Source organism: Mesocricetus auratus, unplaced genomic scaffold (genome assembly GCF_017639785.1).
Source record: "Mesocricetus auratus isolate SY011 unplaced genomic scaffold, BCM_Maur_2.0 Super-Scaffold_100691, whole genome shotgun sequence".
Lineage (NCBI taxonomy): Eukaryota > Metazoa > Chordata > Mammalia > Rodentia > Cricetidae > Mesocricetus > Mesocricetus auratus.
Genome location: NW_024429267.1, coordinates 35,655,472 through 35,669,353, shown reverse-complemented (window position 1 = coordinate 35,669,353; position 13,882 = coordinate 35,655,472). Strand labels below are relative to the sequence as shown.

The window sequence follows — 13,882 nt, the reverse complement described above, 5'->3', positions numbered from 1 at the left end:
TCAGTTCCATCAAGAGCCCTAATGAATCAACACAGGCTCATGTAAGGTGAGACCCCAACTGCTTTCTGGAAGTCAGGGTGGCCTACCCAGTGTGTCCTGGAAACCAGGACAGCATCTAGAGCCCACAGAAGCCAGAGTAGTTTCCCCTTGGCTGTTTCCCAAGGGAAGGTGACAATAACAGAGGATCTCTTCCTGTTGCCCATATGTCCCCAGTCTGCCATGGGCCTGCCTTTCCTAGCCAGGGACTCGTTTTCCAGCAGAACTTGTTCCTAACAGGAACCCGATGTTTGACGACTCTGGCTCTGGGTATGCAAGCAGGGCCTGCTGATCTGAGCACCTGTGATGTTCATTAAAATGTGATCATCTCAGCAAACATGACATATTGCGGCTACGGATAGGGTTCTAGTTTACATAGGTGGATGCTCTCGGCTTATTGTCTTCAGATAATTGGGTGGCCCTAGGGGTCAATAAACCTGCTTGGGTACTACTACATTGACAGTGAGCACTGGCATTTCCTCAAGGGCTCTGAGAGGCAGACACTGCTCATTCTAAATGCTCTATGACTATTACTGTATGTGATACCCCTTCCCGTTGATAAAGGTACCCTGATGTTCTCAAACAGATACTGAGAACTGAAGGATGAAGGGTGCTCAAGCCTCATCCTTACGTCAGTGAGCCCGAAACTGAATCTAGGCAGGCTCACTCCATAGCTCCAGATTCAGGATAAATGGCCTTCAGGGAATGCTCCCCAGAGGAGGGGAAGCCTGGGGCGAATGTGTAAGAACAGGTAGGAATCCATCTGAGAAAGGAAGGGGAAAGAGGGCAGCCTCTCCCAAGAAGATCTGGGAATTTGAGCTAGGAGCATTGCAGAAATGCACAGAAACCTCAGGGCCAGTGTTGTGGGTGTCCAAATAGTAGCACAAGAGAGGGACCAGCGAGCTGGATGAAGACCATGCCATGGGCAGTCCTAGACACATTTAGATGCGGGTCTTTGTTTGTTTTCCGCCAACCACCAGGAGCCATTGAAAGCTCAAGCACGAGAGAATAATCTTGGCCATGCAGGAAGGTTTAAGGTGCCTACCCTGGACACTGGGTCTGAAGGGGAAGATGGAAGGAATACAGAAGGCATGGTTAGGCAAAATTGACTTTCCAGATATTGTTTACCATGGCTTTGACACACGCATGCTCATACACACATGTTAATCACATGTTACTGGGAAAAGCTGGTCTGGTCAGCATGTGCTATTTCCTTGGGATACTGTCCACCTAGTGCTGCAGAGATTAGCCTCCAACCCTCTCTTTTTTTCTCACTCCAACTCACTGCCTGCCTCTAGATGCGCCCTCTGCATTGAACCATCCCAAGGGGCCACTGTTGCAGAATTCCAGGTTTGACAGAGAGAGAGAGAAAAAAAAAAACCCAAAGATGCTAGACTTAACATCCAAGCAATTTGTGAATTATAAATTAAGAACAAAAGTGATTTCTACCAAATAGTCATAGCCTGTGGAAAGAAAAGGTGCTAAGTTAAGTGTCACACAAATAGAGGGATCTAGGGGGAGGCTCTCAGCATCCCACCTGCTCGTACCCAAGTCACTGCAAATTATCCTTTCCCATCCCTAAGGCATGGCTTGTGAGAGCCCGAGGTCTGTGAGAGAAGTTAATAAGACACTCAAGTTTACAGAGCGCTCACTGGGGGCTGTTTTATGTTCATTATCTCTACTCCTCAAAACAAATTAAATATTATGACCTCATTTCAAAAGCAAGGGGACTGGGGCTTGGGGATTTGTCCAAAATAAGTCCATGCTCTTTCCTTCACACCAGCAGATCTGATTAAAAGATGGCCCTGACCACTGTTAAAACTAACTTCCTTCAGACCCTGCATGCGTGTCCCTGGCATGTCCTTTCTGAATGGCTGTCATTTGATTTGCCAGTGACTAGCCTCCTTCTGTGTGACTGACCTACAAAGAAGTGAGGTGTCACTTGCTGAAGGAACTTCTCCACTCACAGGGGCTCACACCAGCTGTTTGCTCCACTTGCCATCCTGTGGCTCATGCATATTTCTGCTTACTTCCCAAGCACATTTCGGTCTCTGCAGGGTTGAGGTGGCTGTTGCCTTGTACCCACGAGTCTCCAAGATTCCATGGAGCAGCCCCACTTTGGAAGACTGTCCTGTTCTGATTTTCATGGCACCATCCTTGCCATCATCACCTTCACAATGTGGGAGAGCAAGAAAGAACATTGACCTCATAGCCAGACACTGTTCTCAACACCAATATTTATTTACTGTTTACTGCCGTGGTGACCCCGGGCAAGATATTTCAGCCCCCAAGCCATGTACAAAATGGAATTAATACAATGCGTCTTTTAGCAATGTACTAATTTACTAAACATATCGATATACATCACTATAGCAAACATAATGGGTTCTCAACAAATCACAGGTCCTTCTGTAGCACAGTAGACCTTTCTGTTCATTTGTTACTACATTTACGTATGTATTTGGAGGTGGGCACATGCAATGTTACTCATGGGGAAGTCAGAGGACAATTTATGGGGCTCAGTTTTCCCCTTCCACTGTGTGGGCCTCAGGGTGACAAAGGCCTTTACCCTCTAAGCCATTTGGTACAGATCAAAGAGGCTGGCAGATAGCAGATAATCAAGAAATAACAAGATGCCCAACAAGCCATAGCCAGCCTGTTGCTGAAGCATAGGAACGAAGGCTTTAGACAGGATTTCACTGATGGTCCAACCTGCAAGGAAGCTGAAGAAGCCAGTTGAGTGTCTGGGAGAAGGGGCCATTGTGGAAGATATCTGTCTGGCATCTTCCTGGCTTGCTATGGTCACAGCACAGATTCCTAAGAAACTATGGACACCATTTACCCCTACGATTATGCCAGTGCAAACATGTCTGCCTCATAACTACACACATATCCCCAAAGCATGGAATACTGCACCTAGAAAAATATGAGAGCCTATGGAGACTTTTATTGACCTTTCAGGAACTATACTGACAGCTGGGCCAGCGTCCATCTTTATGCTCTGTGGTTAGAAGGATGTTCTTGTGCTTGGGCTGGGAATTACCTGGAAATCCTGTGCCTTTGCTAGCATTCAGTGGAGACATGTGCTCTGTTTATTGCCAAGAAATGCTACCTGGTCATCCTTCTAGAACAGCGTTTCTCAACCTGTGGGTGGTGACCCCATTATGGGTCCAATGACCCTTTCACAGGGGTTACCTATGGCCATCGGGAGACACAGATATTTAGATTACAATTCGTAACAGTAGTAAAATTACAGTTATAAAGTAGCAACAAAAATAATGTTGTGCTTGGGGGTCACCACAGCATGCGGAACTGTATTAAAGGGTCACAGCATTAGGAAGGTTGGGAACCACTGTTCTGGATGAACCTGTAGATCTTCCCATTCAGCCTCATGCCAGACTCAGAGTTCAGCCTGCTGTGCAGGGCTAACCATCCTTTTCATACTAGTGACACTCTAGACCCTGTGGAAAAACTGAGGAAAACCAGTAACCAGGTCTTTGAGGGTCCCACACAGACAGCAGCAGCGCCACAAGACTCCAGTGAAGCACCCGAGGCCCTGTGTAGAGGAGAGGCCAGAGTTCTTAGTGTCTTTTGAAGGATGACCTTAAATCTTCTCACATCTAAAATGGATGACTTGTAAAAATGTTTCAGATCTGATTGTGACCCACTGGTGTGTGGGGGCTTCAGGACTGAGCATCCTGAGTGGAAGAAGCATCCATGCCTAGAGACACACTCAGTGACTGGCTGTGAAACAGTGGCTAGAGACACACCCAGTGACTGGCTGTAAAACATCTACCTGGGACCTCCTGAATCTAGAGCAAGGAAGCTGTGGGCATGGACAGAGGTCACAGCTCAGAGGGACACTACCCTGGGCTCTGAGAGACACTACCCTGGGCTCTGAGGGACACTACCCTGGGCTCTGAGGGACACTACCCTGGACTTTGAGGGACACTACCCTGGGCTCTGAGGGACACTACCCTGGGCTCTGAGGGGCACTACCCTGGGCTCTGAGAGACTAGAAAGGGTTAGAGCATGGGGAAGGAAAGGCAGCAAAGGCCCAGTGGCCCCACCAGCAAAGACTCAACAAAGATGGACTTACTACAACACTGGGAACTGTAACCCAAGTTTTCATATATTGAATGCTTTGTAAATACGAGAAACTTTATATCAAGTGGGCATCCTTAATCTAGTGTTCTGAAATACAAAACTCCATAAGCACTGGCATGCTATCACAAATGAAAAACTTGCAGCTAGTCTCCTGTGACAGACCAAAGCCAAACCAAAGGCACATTAAAAATATTATATACAGTTACCTTCAGACAGTGTGGGTGAGATATATATGAACCATAAATGAATTTCATATACAGACTTGAATTCTAGCCCTAAAACATCTCATTTATGTGCAGATATTCCAGATCTAAAAGAAAAAAAAACTACAACATCCCAAATACTTCTAGCTCTAAGTAGTTCATCTGCAATAGAGTCATCCTATATGTTATCTCATTTAAACTTCAGACAGGTAGCTATCCATTTCTTCATGTTTTAAATGAGAAAATGAAGTCCAGAAAGGGGGAGGAACTGTCCAAAATTGTACTTCATAGTGTGCATTGGATCTAGAATGACAATCCCAAATGTTGTTTTCTCTTAGACACGCTACACAGCCTCAGAGAAGAATCATGACTGGGAAGGGCTGACTTCATCCTCCAGCAGGCTGACCTATTGTGGTAGTAACTCTCCAGATTCAGTGACTGACACATAGAAGTGATTTCCTCTTATACTAAGTAGTGGAGCTGACATAGAGTTCCCGTGTACAGGCTGAAGGTCACTAGAGTGGAGGGGAAAAACTAGAGAACTCCACAGGGCAATCCCTGCCTTGGCCCAGGGGATCATACTTCACCTCTTCTCGTGTCTCATTGGTCAGGTGTCACATGGCACAGGGGAGGTAGGAAGTGTCACTTCTCCAGTGCCCAGGAAGGGGAAACAGCGGGTTTGCTACTGTGGTGAAAAGCTCTGCTGAAAAGCAAATGACTAGAAGGAGGCCATGCTAGGGCACAGGAGATGCTGTGGAGTAAAATGGAGGCTTGGGGAACCATTCGCTTATCCATCTGACAGGAGTTCTCAGATCACTAGCGCTAGCTTCTGGGAGCAAGGGGTCAATAGAGCCCTGTGTTCAGTGAGACAATCCCTCATCAGTGTGCCATGTAATCTCGCTACTACCATGCTTTTGTAAGTGCTACCAGAAAGAAAAAGCACACAATCCTAGTGGGACCTAAATAAGGAAAGCTAGGTGCTTTAAGGAGTAGGCAGAAATAAAGCACTTATGTAGTAGATAGAAGAAACGAAGAAAGACCCATCGGTTGACTAGGACCACCATGCCAGTGACTCACTTGGTTCAGTGTCACCAACAATGACACATCCGTTTCCAAAATGTAACAACAGTATTGCTTTGAAGACATTTGGGTCAGGTCAGGGTAAAGCAGCATATAGTTTTCCTTAAACCCATGAGAACATATATTCACCTTTCCATGTAGTAAGATAAATATGAATTAAAACTAGAGTTAGTTGGTGTTTGTCACCTATAAGCCTGGCTGGGTTCCCAAAGACTGATAGCATACAGACGGATGAGGTTAAAGTAGATGGAAGGGGTGTGTGTGTGTGTGTGTGTGTGTGTGTGTGTGTGTGTGTGTGTGTTTGTTAACAATTCAAGCAATCAGAAATTTGCCAGCATGGACAGATAACATGTATTACTCTTTGACCTAGAAATTTTCCTTGCCAGGATGTGTCTTCTGGATACATTCATGTGTTTATTATGAGATTATAGATTGTGATAATATCGGTAAAAGATTGAAAATAGCACAAAATCCTTGCTATCGCAGGGCATGGTGGCTCACACCTTTCATCCCAATACTCAGGAGGCACAGGCTAATACCTATTAGTCTACATAGTCAATTCCAGGCCAGTCATGCCTACATGGTGAGACTCTGTCTGTAAAACCAAACAAAAATATCTCTTAGCAAGAACACTGTGACAGGGTTTTCAGATTTTCATTCTGTAGTTCAGGCTGATATCACCAGGGATGTCTAATCCTTAGGTTGAACTCCTAGGGAAGGTCCTGAAGTTTGGAAGAAAGTAGAACAGCTTACTGGGGAGGTGGAGAGCATAGCCGATTCATCATCTTCTGATGTTCTGGAGATAACTTTGGTGGCCGTAGTGGCCTCCTTGTGGAGCTGCACGGTTGTCAGAGAGCCATGCCTGTCACTTTCCTATGATGCCCACTTCTGTCTTCCAGTATCACTTCAACCCTTCACAGTCTGTCCTCGTGATGGAAGGCGATGACATTGGGAACATCAACCGAGCCCTCCAGAAGGTCTCCTACATCAACTCCAGGCAGTTCCCAACAGCAGGTGTCCGGCGCCTCAGACTCTCTTCCAAAGTCCAGTGAGTGAAAGCCAAATGCCACAGGCCCAGTTGAGGCAGCAACAATGGTCCCTTAAGACTGTTCCTTTGCAAGTAGGCCTTACCTTATTCAACTTCCCTCAACTCTGCTATCTATGGGAGGATGCTTCAGGGACCTGTGCTCTCCTTTTGCTCTCTTAAGGGAAATAATGTGTCATCAATTCCAACCCACCTCTCTGTGTTCTATTCCACATCTAATCTGATGCCTAGAAAGGTTTATTTCCTATAAATTCTCCAACAGCTCTGTCTAAAATGGTCTGATTTAAGGGTATAGCACCTAGTACATGGTAGGTGCTTGATAAATATTTATTAAATTCAATTAAATTAACCAACTTGGCTTTGAGAATTCCTAAATATTATGGGTAAGTCAGAGGAGGAGAAGGCATAGCTCTTGTACACAGGGAGCAGAGTTGAATTAATGAGATTACTGTAGTTTTTGATAGCTCACTTCCCAGATATGACAGCTACTTGAGATGACTGCTAGGCAAGGAGCCCCAGAGAAACTCCTAGAAGGTGGAAGTGGCGTCACCAAGCAACTGGGATAGAAGAACACAGGAGAAAGGACCCAGGGTGGGAAGGATGGGTCTGCTGACGGCTGCATTTCTGGGCCTGAGAGAGATGCTCACTGTGGGAAGCGACACTGAATAGAGTGATTAAGATTATTCCCACCTAGAGGCCTGAGATTAGATGTAGGCACCTCTGAGTCAGCTCCAAATTGGAGCAAAGAGGAGGGAAGAGGCTGCCCAGTGTCCATCCCTAAGACCTGCTCTCCATAAACCACAAGGAAAGGGGAGCCCACTGGATGGGCATGGCAAAGGCAACAGGAAACTGAGCTGGGCACCTGCAGTAGCACCCAAATTCAGCATTTACCTAGAGCATGAAATAGATGAAAACAATCCATTTCCACAGGGAGCTAACCCTTCCTTCTTCCATTGGTTGGCTGCTTCCCTCAGCATACAGGATGATAGCTGCTTCTATAGGGATCTAGCCTGATGCCTAGAGCACACAGTTGATCTAGGCAGTGCTCACTATTTTTGCCCAAGTCTCCTAATTCATTGATAATGGAGAATATTGATGACATGTAGGCTCCAATGATTCTACTGAGAAAGCTTGGACTTTACGGGATAGCAAGCTCTGGTCAGCAGCTATTTGAAGGTCTTCATAACTAGTTATTACTAATACAGGGTAATCATTGCTCTTCCTATTGTAATGATAAGAAGCTGAAGTACAGAGCAATGAAATACCCAGCCAGGAGTGACCAAGCAGGGCAAGGATTCTCACCTACCTCTCTTCCAAGCCTTGGTTCTAGTAATATCATTACTGTCTCCCAGATACTCATGTAGCAGGCACTAGGGTAAAGTAATGTAACTACTTCAGTCTTCTGCCCTTACCCATTGAAGAGGTGCACGCCCCCATGATATCCTCACAGAGACAGAACACGTGCATATGCCACAGCAGGAGAATCTAGCCCTGGGGCCTCATTTAGTAAAATGGCTACAGCCAACCAGACAGCAATTCCCTTACCAAATACTAGTGCACAAAAGCAAGCAGTTGCTTTTAATTAATGTTGCCATGGATTACTTTGCTAAAAGATAATGAAAGCTTTAGTGGTTACTTGTTGCTAGTATAGAAAAGTCCCATCCCTCCCAGGAGCCAATCTCTTAAGTCCCTGCACTGTTAGTGGTTAGGGTGCTAATGTGGCCTTGAATGTGAAGGTGTGCGGCCATCTGCAGAGACTGCTAACATGGCAAGGACTGGAGGTGACAGTCATTGCCCATGGCTCTGGAGTGGATGGTTTAAATCATCAGCTGATCAGGGCCATGACTGGAGATGTTTTCTCAGGTGCTTCGGGGAAGATGTGTGTATCAGCATCCCAGATGTGGATGCCTACATCATGGTCCTGCAGGCCATCGAGCCTCAGATCACCCTCCAGGGAACAGAGCGCTTCTGGAGACCTGCTGCCCAGTTTGAAAGTGCCAGAGGAGTGACTCTCTTCCCTGACATCAAGATTGTGAGCACCTTTGCCAAAACTGAGGCATCTGGGGACACAAGAACCACAGGCACAGGTGCTTATGGGGCCATGGGGACGGCGGACCTTAACTCCGTATAGACTGGTAAAATGATACATCAGGGCAACCACACTGCTCACCCATGAAAGGATGATATATGATACAAAAAAAGTCAAACAAAGCTAGAAACACTCAGGTGATCAGCAGGAAAGGGACAGACAACTTCCCGAAGTGTAGGCACACCCATGTTAGTTGTGCTATATGATAATTGAAAATAAGTGACATGCAGACTTCGAAGTATCCATGTAGCATGATCACAGCCATGTAAGAAAGAGAAGCCCGGAAGAAAAGATACTTGATGCTAACAGCAGTGACCCCCAAGGAGCATGCATAGAGACAATTTGTTTCTGCTTGCCTTCCATTTTCTGTGACTGCAAAAATGTCCTGTAGTGGGTTATGTATTATTCCGATCATTAGAAGAAAAACTAAAGGTGTGCCAAGGATAGAACCCAGCTTCGCATTACCATACACGCAGCAGAAGGCTGGGGGCTCACTCGGCAGTATGACTAAGCTTTTGGGGAACTTATAATTCCCACCAGCTTCATTATTAGGGCTGTTGCCGAGGGAAGGCTTAGTTTCGGCCTGGAAGAAACACTAGGTTACACAGAAAACAAGAGCATATGCTGGAGGCAGAAAAAAGGAAAGAAACCCACAGAGAGGGAGTCTGTAGAGAGGAAGGGAGGGATGCCTTTTGCAACTCAGAGGGACTCAGCATTTCCTGACAGTGCTTAACTGAGAGCAATCCTTCGAAGCCTCTTCCAGAAGCACAGCTTCAACCCCCCTCCCCCACCCAAAGCCATTGCTAATGATGCACTAGTAGGTACGGGCAGGCCTGAGTCCCTGAAGAGTCGCTTCTATAATAATCCCAATTACCCACTGACTTAAACAACCCTGGTCCCCAGTGATTAGGTTCTCAAGGGGCAGACCTCCTGAAAGCCTAAAAATAGTTGGTATTTCACACCTGGCCAGCCAGGGAGGTTCTCAGTTACATGCCAAGGTGCATTAAGTCATGTGACCTCCCCTCCTCTCTTGTCCTCATTTGTGGCTAAAATCAGACTGAAAAAGGAAGGCCTGCTGACTTCAGTGGTCACAGCCCAAGAGCATCGAGCTTTGCTGAAGCTGACACCCACACACAGGCAATGCTGGAGAAAGCAGCTAACTGGGCCCACAGTTCACCTTCTATTTATGAGAGGTGCATGCAGAGCACACAGCCCAGTGCCCGAGAGCTATTATTAGTTCTTCTAAATTTCTACACTTACTGTTGAAATAGTCATTTTTACGAGACTCTTAAATGAGCGGGCTAACTGTGTTTGCTACTAGGCCACAGTGATAAGTTCCAGGGTCATCTTCTGCCCCTCACTGACACATACACACATATACTCACAGCCATCCATAATTATGCAGGAGGAGCACACATAATGCATACCCAATGCCCCAACACATACGTGTTTCTATGCTTCTGTGCTACTTAACTCCTCTGTAGCCACTGCTGTCCTGACCCCTGGTATTGGTTGTTTGCTAATATGTCTTCATTCAACACTACCTCGGAAATGTTGGCTCAACGCCACAATGACTCCCAGACTGAGTTGCTGTTCCCTGGTGTTTCCCTTCAGCTCACGGTAGATTTCACTCTTGGCGGTGACTTACCTGCCTGTTAAACCAGACCAGTAGATCCTGCAGGGTTCAACCATGGATAACTCCACTCTGGGCTCCTAATCCAGCAGTCCCTCCAACACAAGAAAGTAGGAATGGAAGACAGTGCCATAGGGAAAGCCATTGATGGCAGCTGGTCCGTGCACCTGCCTAGTGTGGCTTGCCAGCCATATTATGAGGAAGGTGACCTATCTGAAAGGAAGTTAGAAAACACCTGGGAGACATTTGATATTACACTTCACTGCTGTTAATGACTGACCTCAGTGTTAATGAAGATTATTGTGCTTTTCTATATTGTTAGTAACACATGGAACCATTGTGGTTGGCTAAAAGTAAAAAAATTAGGCACACAGAAACTAATAATATATAGTTAATGATAATAAAACTATTTTAGGTACCACTGAAATTTTCTAATTAAAATAATTATCTTGTCCTTTGAATATCTTTTTACATGTTTTTATAAATACCAATAATATCTCAAGACTTGGTCTTAGAAGTTACAAGTTTCCAATTACAGGGTCAGGACAACACTATCTCATACCTCCCCTTATTCCCTATGTAACTACGGGCAACTCTCCCCACTTCTTTGATCATCTATTTCCCCAATGATGGGGTGTGAATAATACTGTCTATTATGTTTGCACTGTACCTGGCCACAGCATACATTTCATAAGCAGCCGTCACCTTCATCTTAAAATGGGGTTTTCAGTTAGGACTGCCAGACTGTCTAACATTCCAATACATAGATATTTCCCTGAGAAATTTGGAGCTACAAAATCGGGCAAGGACCCCCAAACTGACCAGCTTGCTAATGTGTTCCTGTGGGAGTATATGAACTAATTAATTTAGTCTAATATATCAATTATTAATTAACTTTTGCTTATATCTTATTGAATCCAGTGATGATTAATGAACGATCCATCTCTGTTTGAGCAAATCATAGTGGTGGCTGCTTCATGGCAGTTCCTGTGCCAGATTCTAAAGAAGTTTCTTTCCTCAAGATCCTCAGAGCCTGGCCAGGACACACACATGCACACACACTGTCCACATGGAAAAAGAACTACAAGAGACTGATAAAGAGCCACTTGGCTCTCCCCAAATGCAAGCTGTGGCTATGGCTTTTAATGTCTCTCAGATGAGGAACTGGATAGTATGTTATGTGGCTCTTCAGAGACACATACCTTCTCCCCACCAATTCATACCACCTTCTTGAAGTTGACCTGATGTTTGAGTAGTGGGCGAGGCTGATGTCATGGTGAGCAAGAGCTCTTCATGCTGTTGTTTCTCATGCGCCCTCCTTCCTACAGCCCCCAAATCAGCAGTCTTGGAAGAAATGCTACACAACTTGGATTTCTGTGACATTTTGGTGCTTGGAGGGGACTTGGATCCAAGACAAGAGTGCTTGGAGCTCAACCACAGTGAACTCCACCAACGACACCTGGATGCCACTAATTCTACGGCTGGCTACTCCATCTATGGTAAGGTCTCACACAGCCCCTCTGCTCAATGGTGGCATCTCAGAGCAGCCTTGTCAAGGGACTACTGAGTATGGCAGCAGTTGGGGGTAGGGTAAATGGCACAGTCCTAGGGGTCAAGTGGAAATTCTTATGTTTCTACACTTTACTTTCTAGAGTAACTCCAGCCTCTGGGGAAATTGTACCATATCCTTGCTCCTTGGAAATCTGTGGAAACTAAGATAGTGATTTCACTTTTTTTTTTTTTTTTGGTTTTTCGAGACAGGGTTTCTCTGTATTGTTTTGGAGGCTTTCTTGGAACTCGCTCTGTAGACCAGGCTGGCCTCCAACTCACAGAGATCCGCCTGCCTCTGCCTCTGAGTGCTGAGATTAAAGGCATGTGCCACCAACGCCCAGCGTGATTTCACTTTTTGATCCTGGAAAATGTTTCAGCCATGTTTGGCAGCCTGAGGACAAACATTCCAATCACAGACTAGTCTACATGAAAATCCTTTGGATTGGTTTAATCTTTGAAACTTCTGCTTCTGTTCATTTTCCACCCATAAGCCCTCTGACTTTTACCCTTGGATTGCCTACAGTTCCCCTTCCTCTATGCCTCCTGATAGAAGATGTGGTCTCTTGGTGCAGGTGTGGGGTCCATGAGCCGCTACGAGCAGGTGCTGCACCACCTCCGTTACCGCAACTGGCATCCCACTTCCCTTGAGACCCGGAGGTTCCGGATCAAGTGTTCAGAACTCAATGGGCGTTACACTAGCAATGAGTTCAACTTGGAGGTGAGTGTATCCTGCCACTGTTAGGGAAGGCCTAACTCACCTGCCCATCCCCTCACTCATTCAGAGAACTATCTCAACTGCCTACTTGCATCTCTCCTTGCTCTTCCCAGGTCAGTGTCCTGCATGAAGTCAGAGTCTCTGACAAGGAACACGTCAACCACCTTATTGTGCAGCCACCATTCCTCCAGTCTGTCCATCACCCTGAGTCCCGGAGTAGTATCCAGCGCAGTTCAGGTAGGATACTCAATGGCAATTCAGACACTGGGACTCAAGAGCAGCCACCAAGCAGACAGTTATAGCATCCAAAGGTGCTCGGAACTAAGGAAGGGAATCCTGCCATGGAGAAACTACAAACCCTCTTTCTGAACACTCCTGCTTTCAAGAGGGAGTCCATCAACTAATGGAGGAGTTTCACACACTCCATAATGGCAGAGATCAGTACAAAGGGCTGAGACAACGTGCCAGTCATTTCAGGGCTAACTCAGAAGCTTCCCGTGAACCCCTCACACACTTAACTCTATTCAGAGTCATCTACCCATGCGTTTTGTTTGGGCACATGCCATATTATGCCATACTGTACCACCATCTGAGAGCACTTGCATTCCTACTAAATTTTACAATGCCTGACTCTTAGTGGAGACCTCCCTATAATTTGAGGAGAAAAGCCATGGGTAGAAGAAAGTCTACATTTATTGAATGCCTACTGTGTGCTTCATAGAAGCTCATAGGCATTTCCCTCACTTCTCACAATTACCATAGCAGAGTGAGTATAACATCTGATACACATTTGATAAAAGTATATCCCAGACAGAGTAAGATAAGGGTCCAAAGCCCTACAGCTAGGAAATGAGAGGGAAGCTTTTATTGTGGACCTGGATTTTTGCCCTTCTGAAGGATGAGTTATAGCTTTAATCATTTTGTCATTTGGATACCTTTTTATATTTCAGTGGTCCCGAGCATCGCCACAGTGGTCATCATTATCTCGGTGTGCATGCTGGTGTTTGTTGTGGCCATGGGTGTGTACCGAGTGCGAATTGCCCACCAGCATTTTCTCCAAGAGACTGAAGCTGCCAAAGAGGCCGAGATGGACTGGGATGACTCTGCACTGACTATTACAGTCAACCCTATGGAGGTAATCCTCTCTCTGGGAAGGGAGCTCCGGGTGGGGTGCTTTTGCTAATCAGCTTGGTTCTTCCTCTGCCTAGATCCTGGATCCAGACTCCTCCTAGTCTGATGGTCTATTGCCAGTGATTCTCCCATCTCTGCTCTTCTTTACTCCTCTCAACAAGAACCAACCCTGTTCCCCTGTGAACTGTGTTCTCTGATTTAAAATGTGCCATCATTCTTAGCGCACACAAACATAACTAGAATTTTCCTAAAGCAAGCAGTGATTCTGTATCTATCCCTCACCCCCACTGTA

The 13,882-nt window shown here is 45.9% G+C and overlaps 1 protein-coding gene and 1 long non-coding RNA gene across 4 annotated transcripts in view; one reads left to right on the top strand and one right to left on the bottom strand.

The window, feature by feature from the left end:
• The window catches only part of LOC110342865, a 118,679-nt gene that overhangs the window by 24,889 nt on the left and 79,908 nt on the right, over positions 1-13,882 (bottom strand). The window lies entirely within an intron of this gene.
• Clstn2 (calsyntenin 2) overlaps positions 1-13,882 on the top strand; it is a 565,401-nt gene that overhangs the window by 540,596 nt on the left and 10,923 nt on the right. For both annotated transcript variants that reach the window (XM_040740356.1, XM_040740357.1), the window contains exons 11-16: positions 6,326-6,474; positions 8,335-8,558; positions 11,522-11,692; positions 12,317-12,462; positions 12,573-12,696; positions 13,410-13,594. In XM_040740356.1, coding sequence (XP_040596290.1) covers positions 6,326-6,474; positions 8,335-8,558; positions 11,522-11,692; positions 12,317-12,462; positions 12,573-12,696; positions 13,410-13,594 — 999 coding nt within the window. The remainder of the gene's footprint in view (positions 1-6,325; positions 6,475-8,334; positions 8,559-11,521; positions 11,693-12,316; positions 12,463-12,572; positions 12,697-13,409; positions 13,595-13,882) is intronic.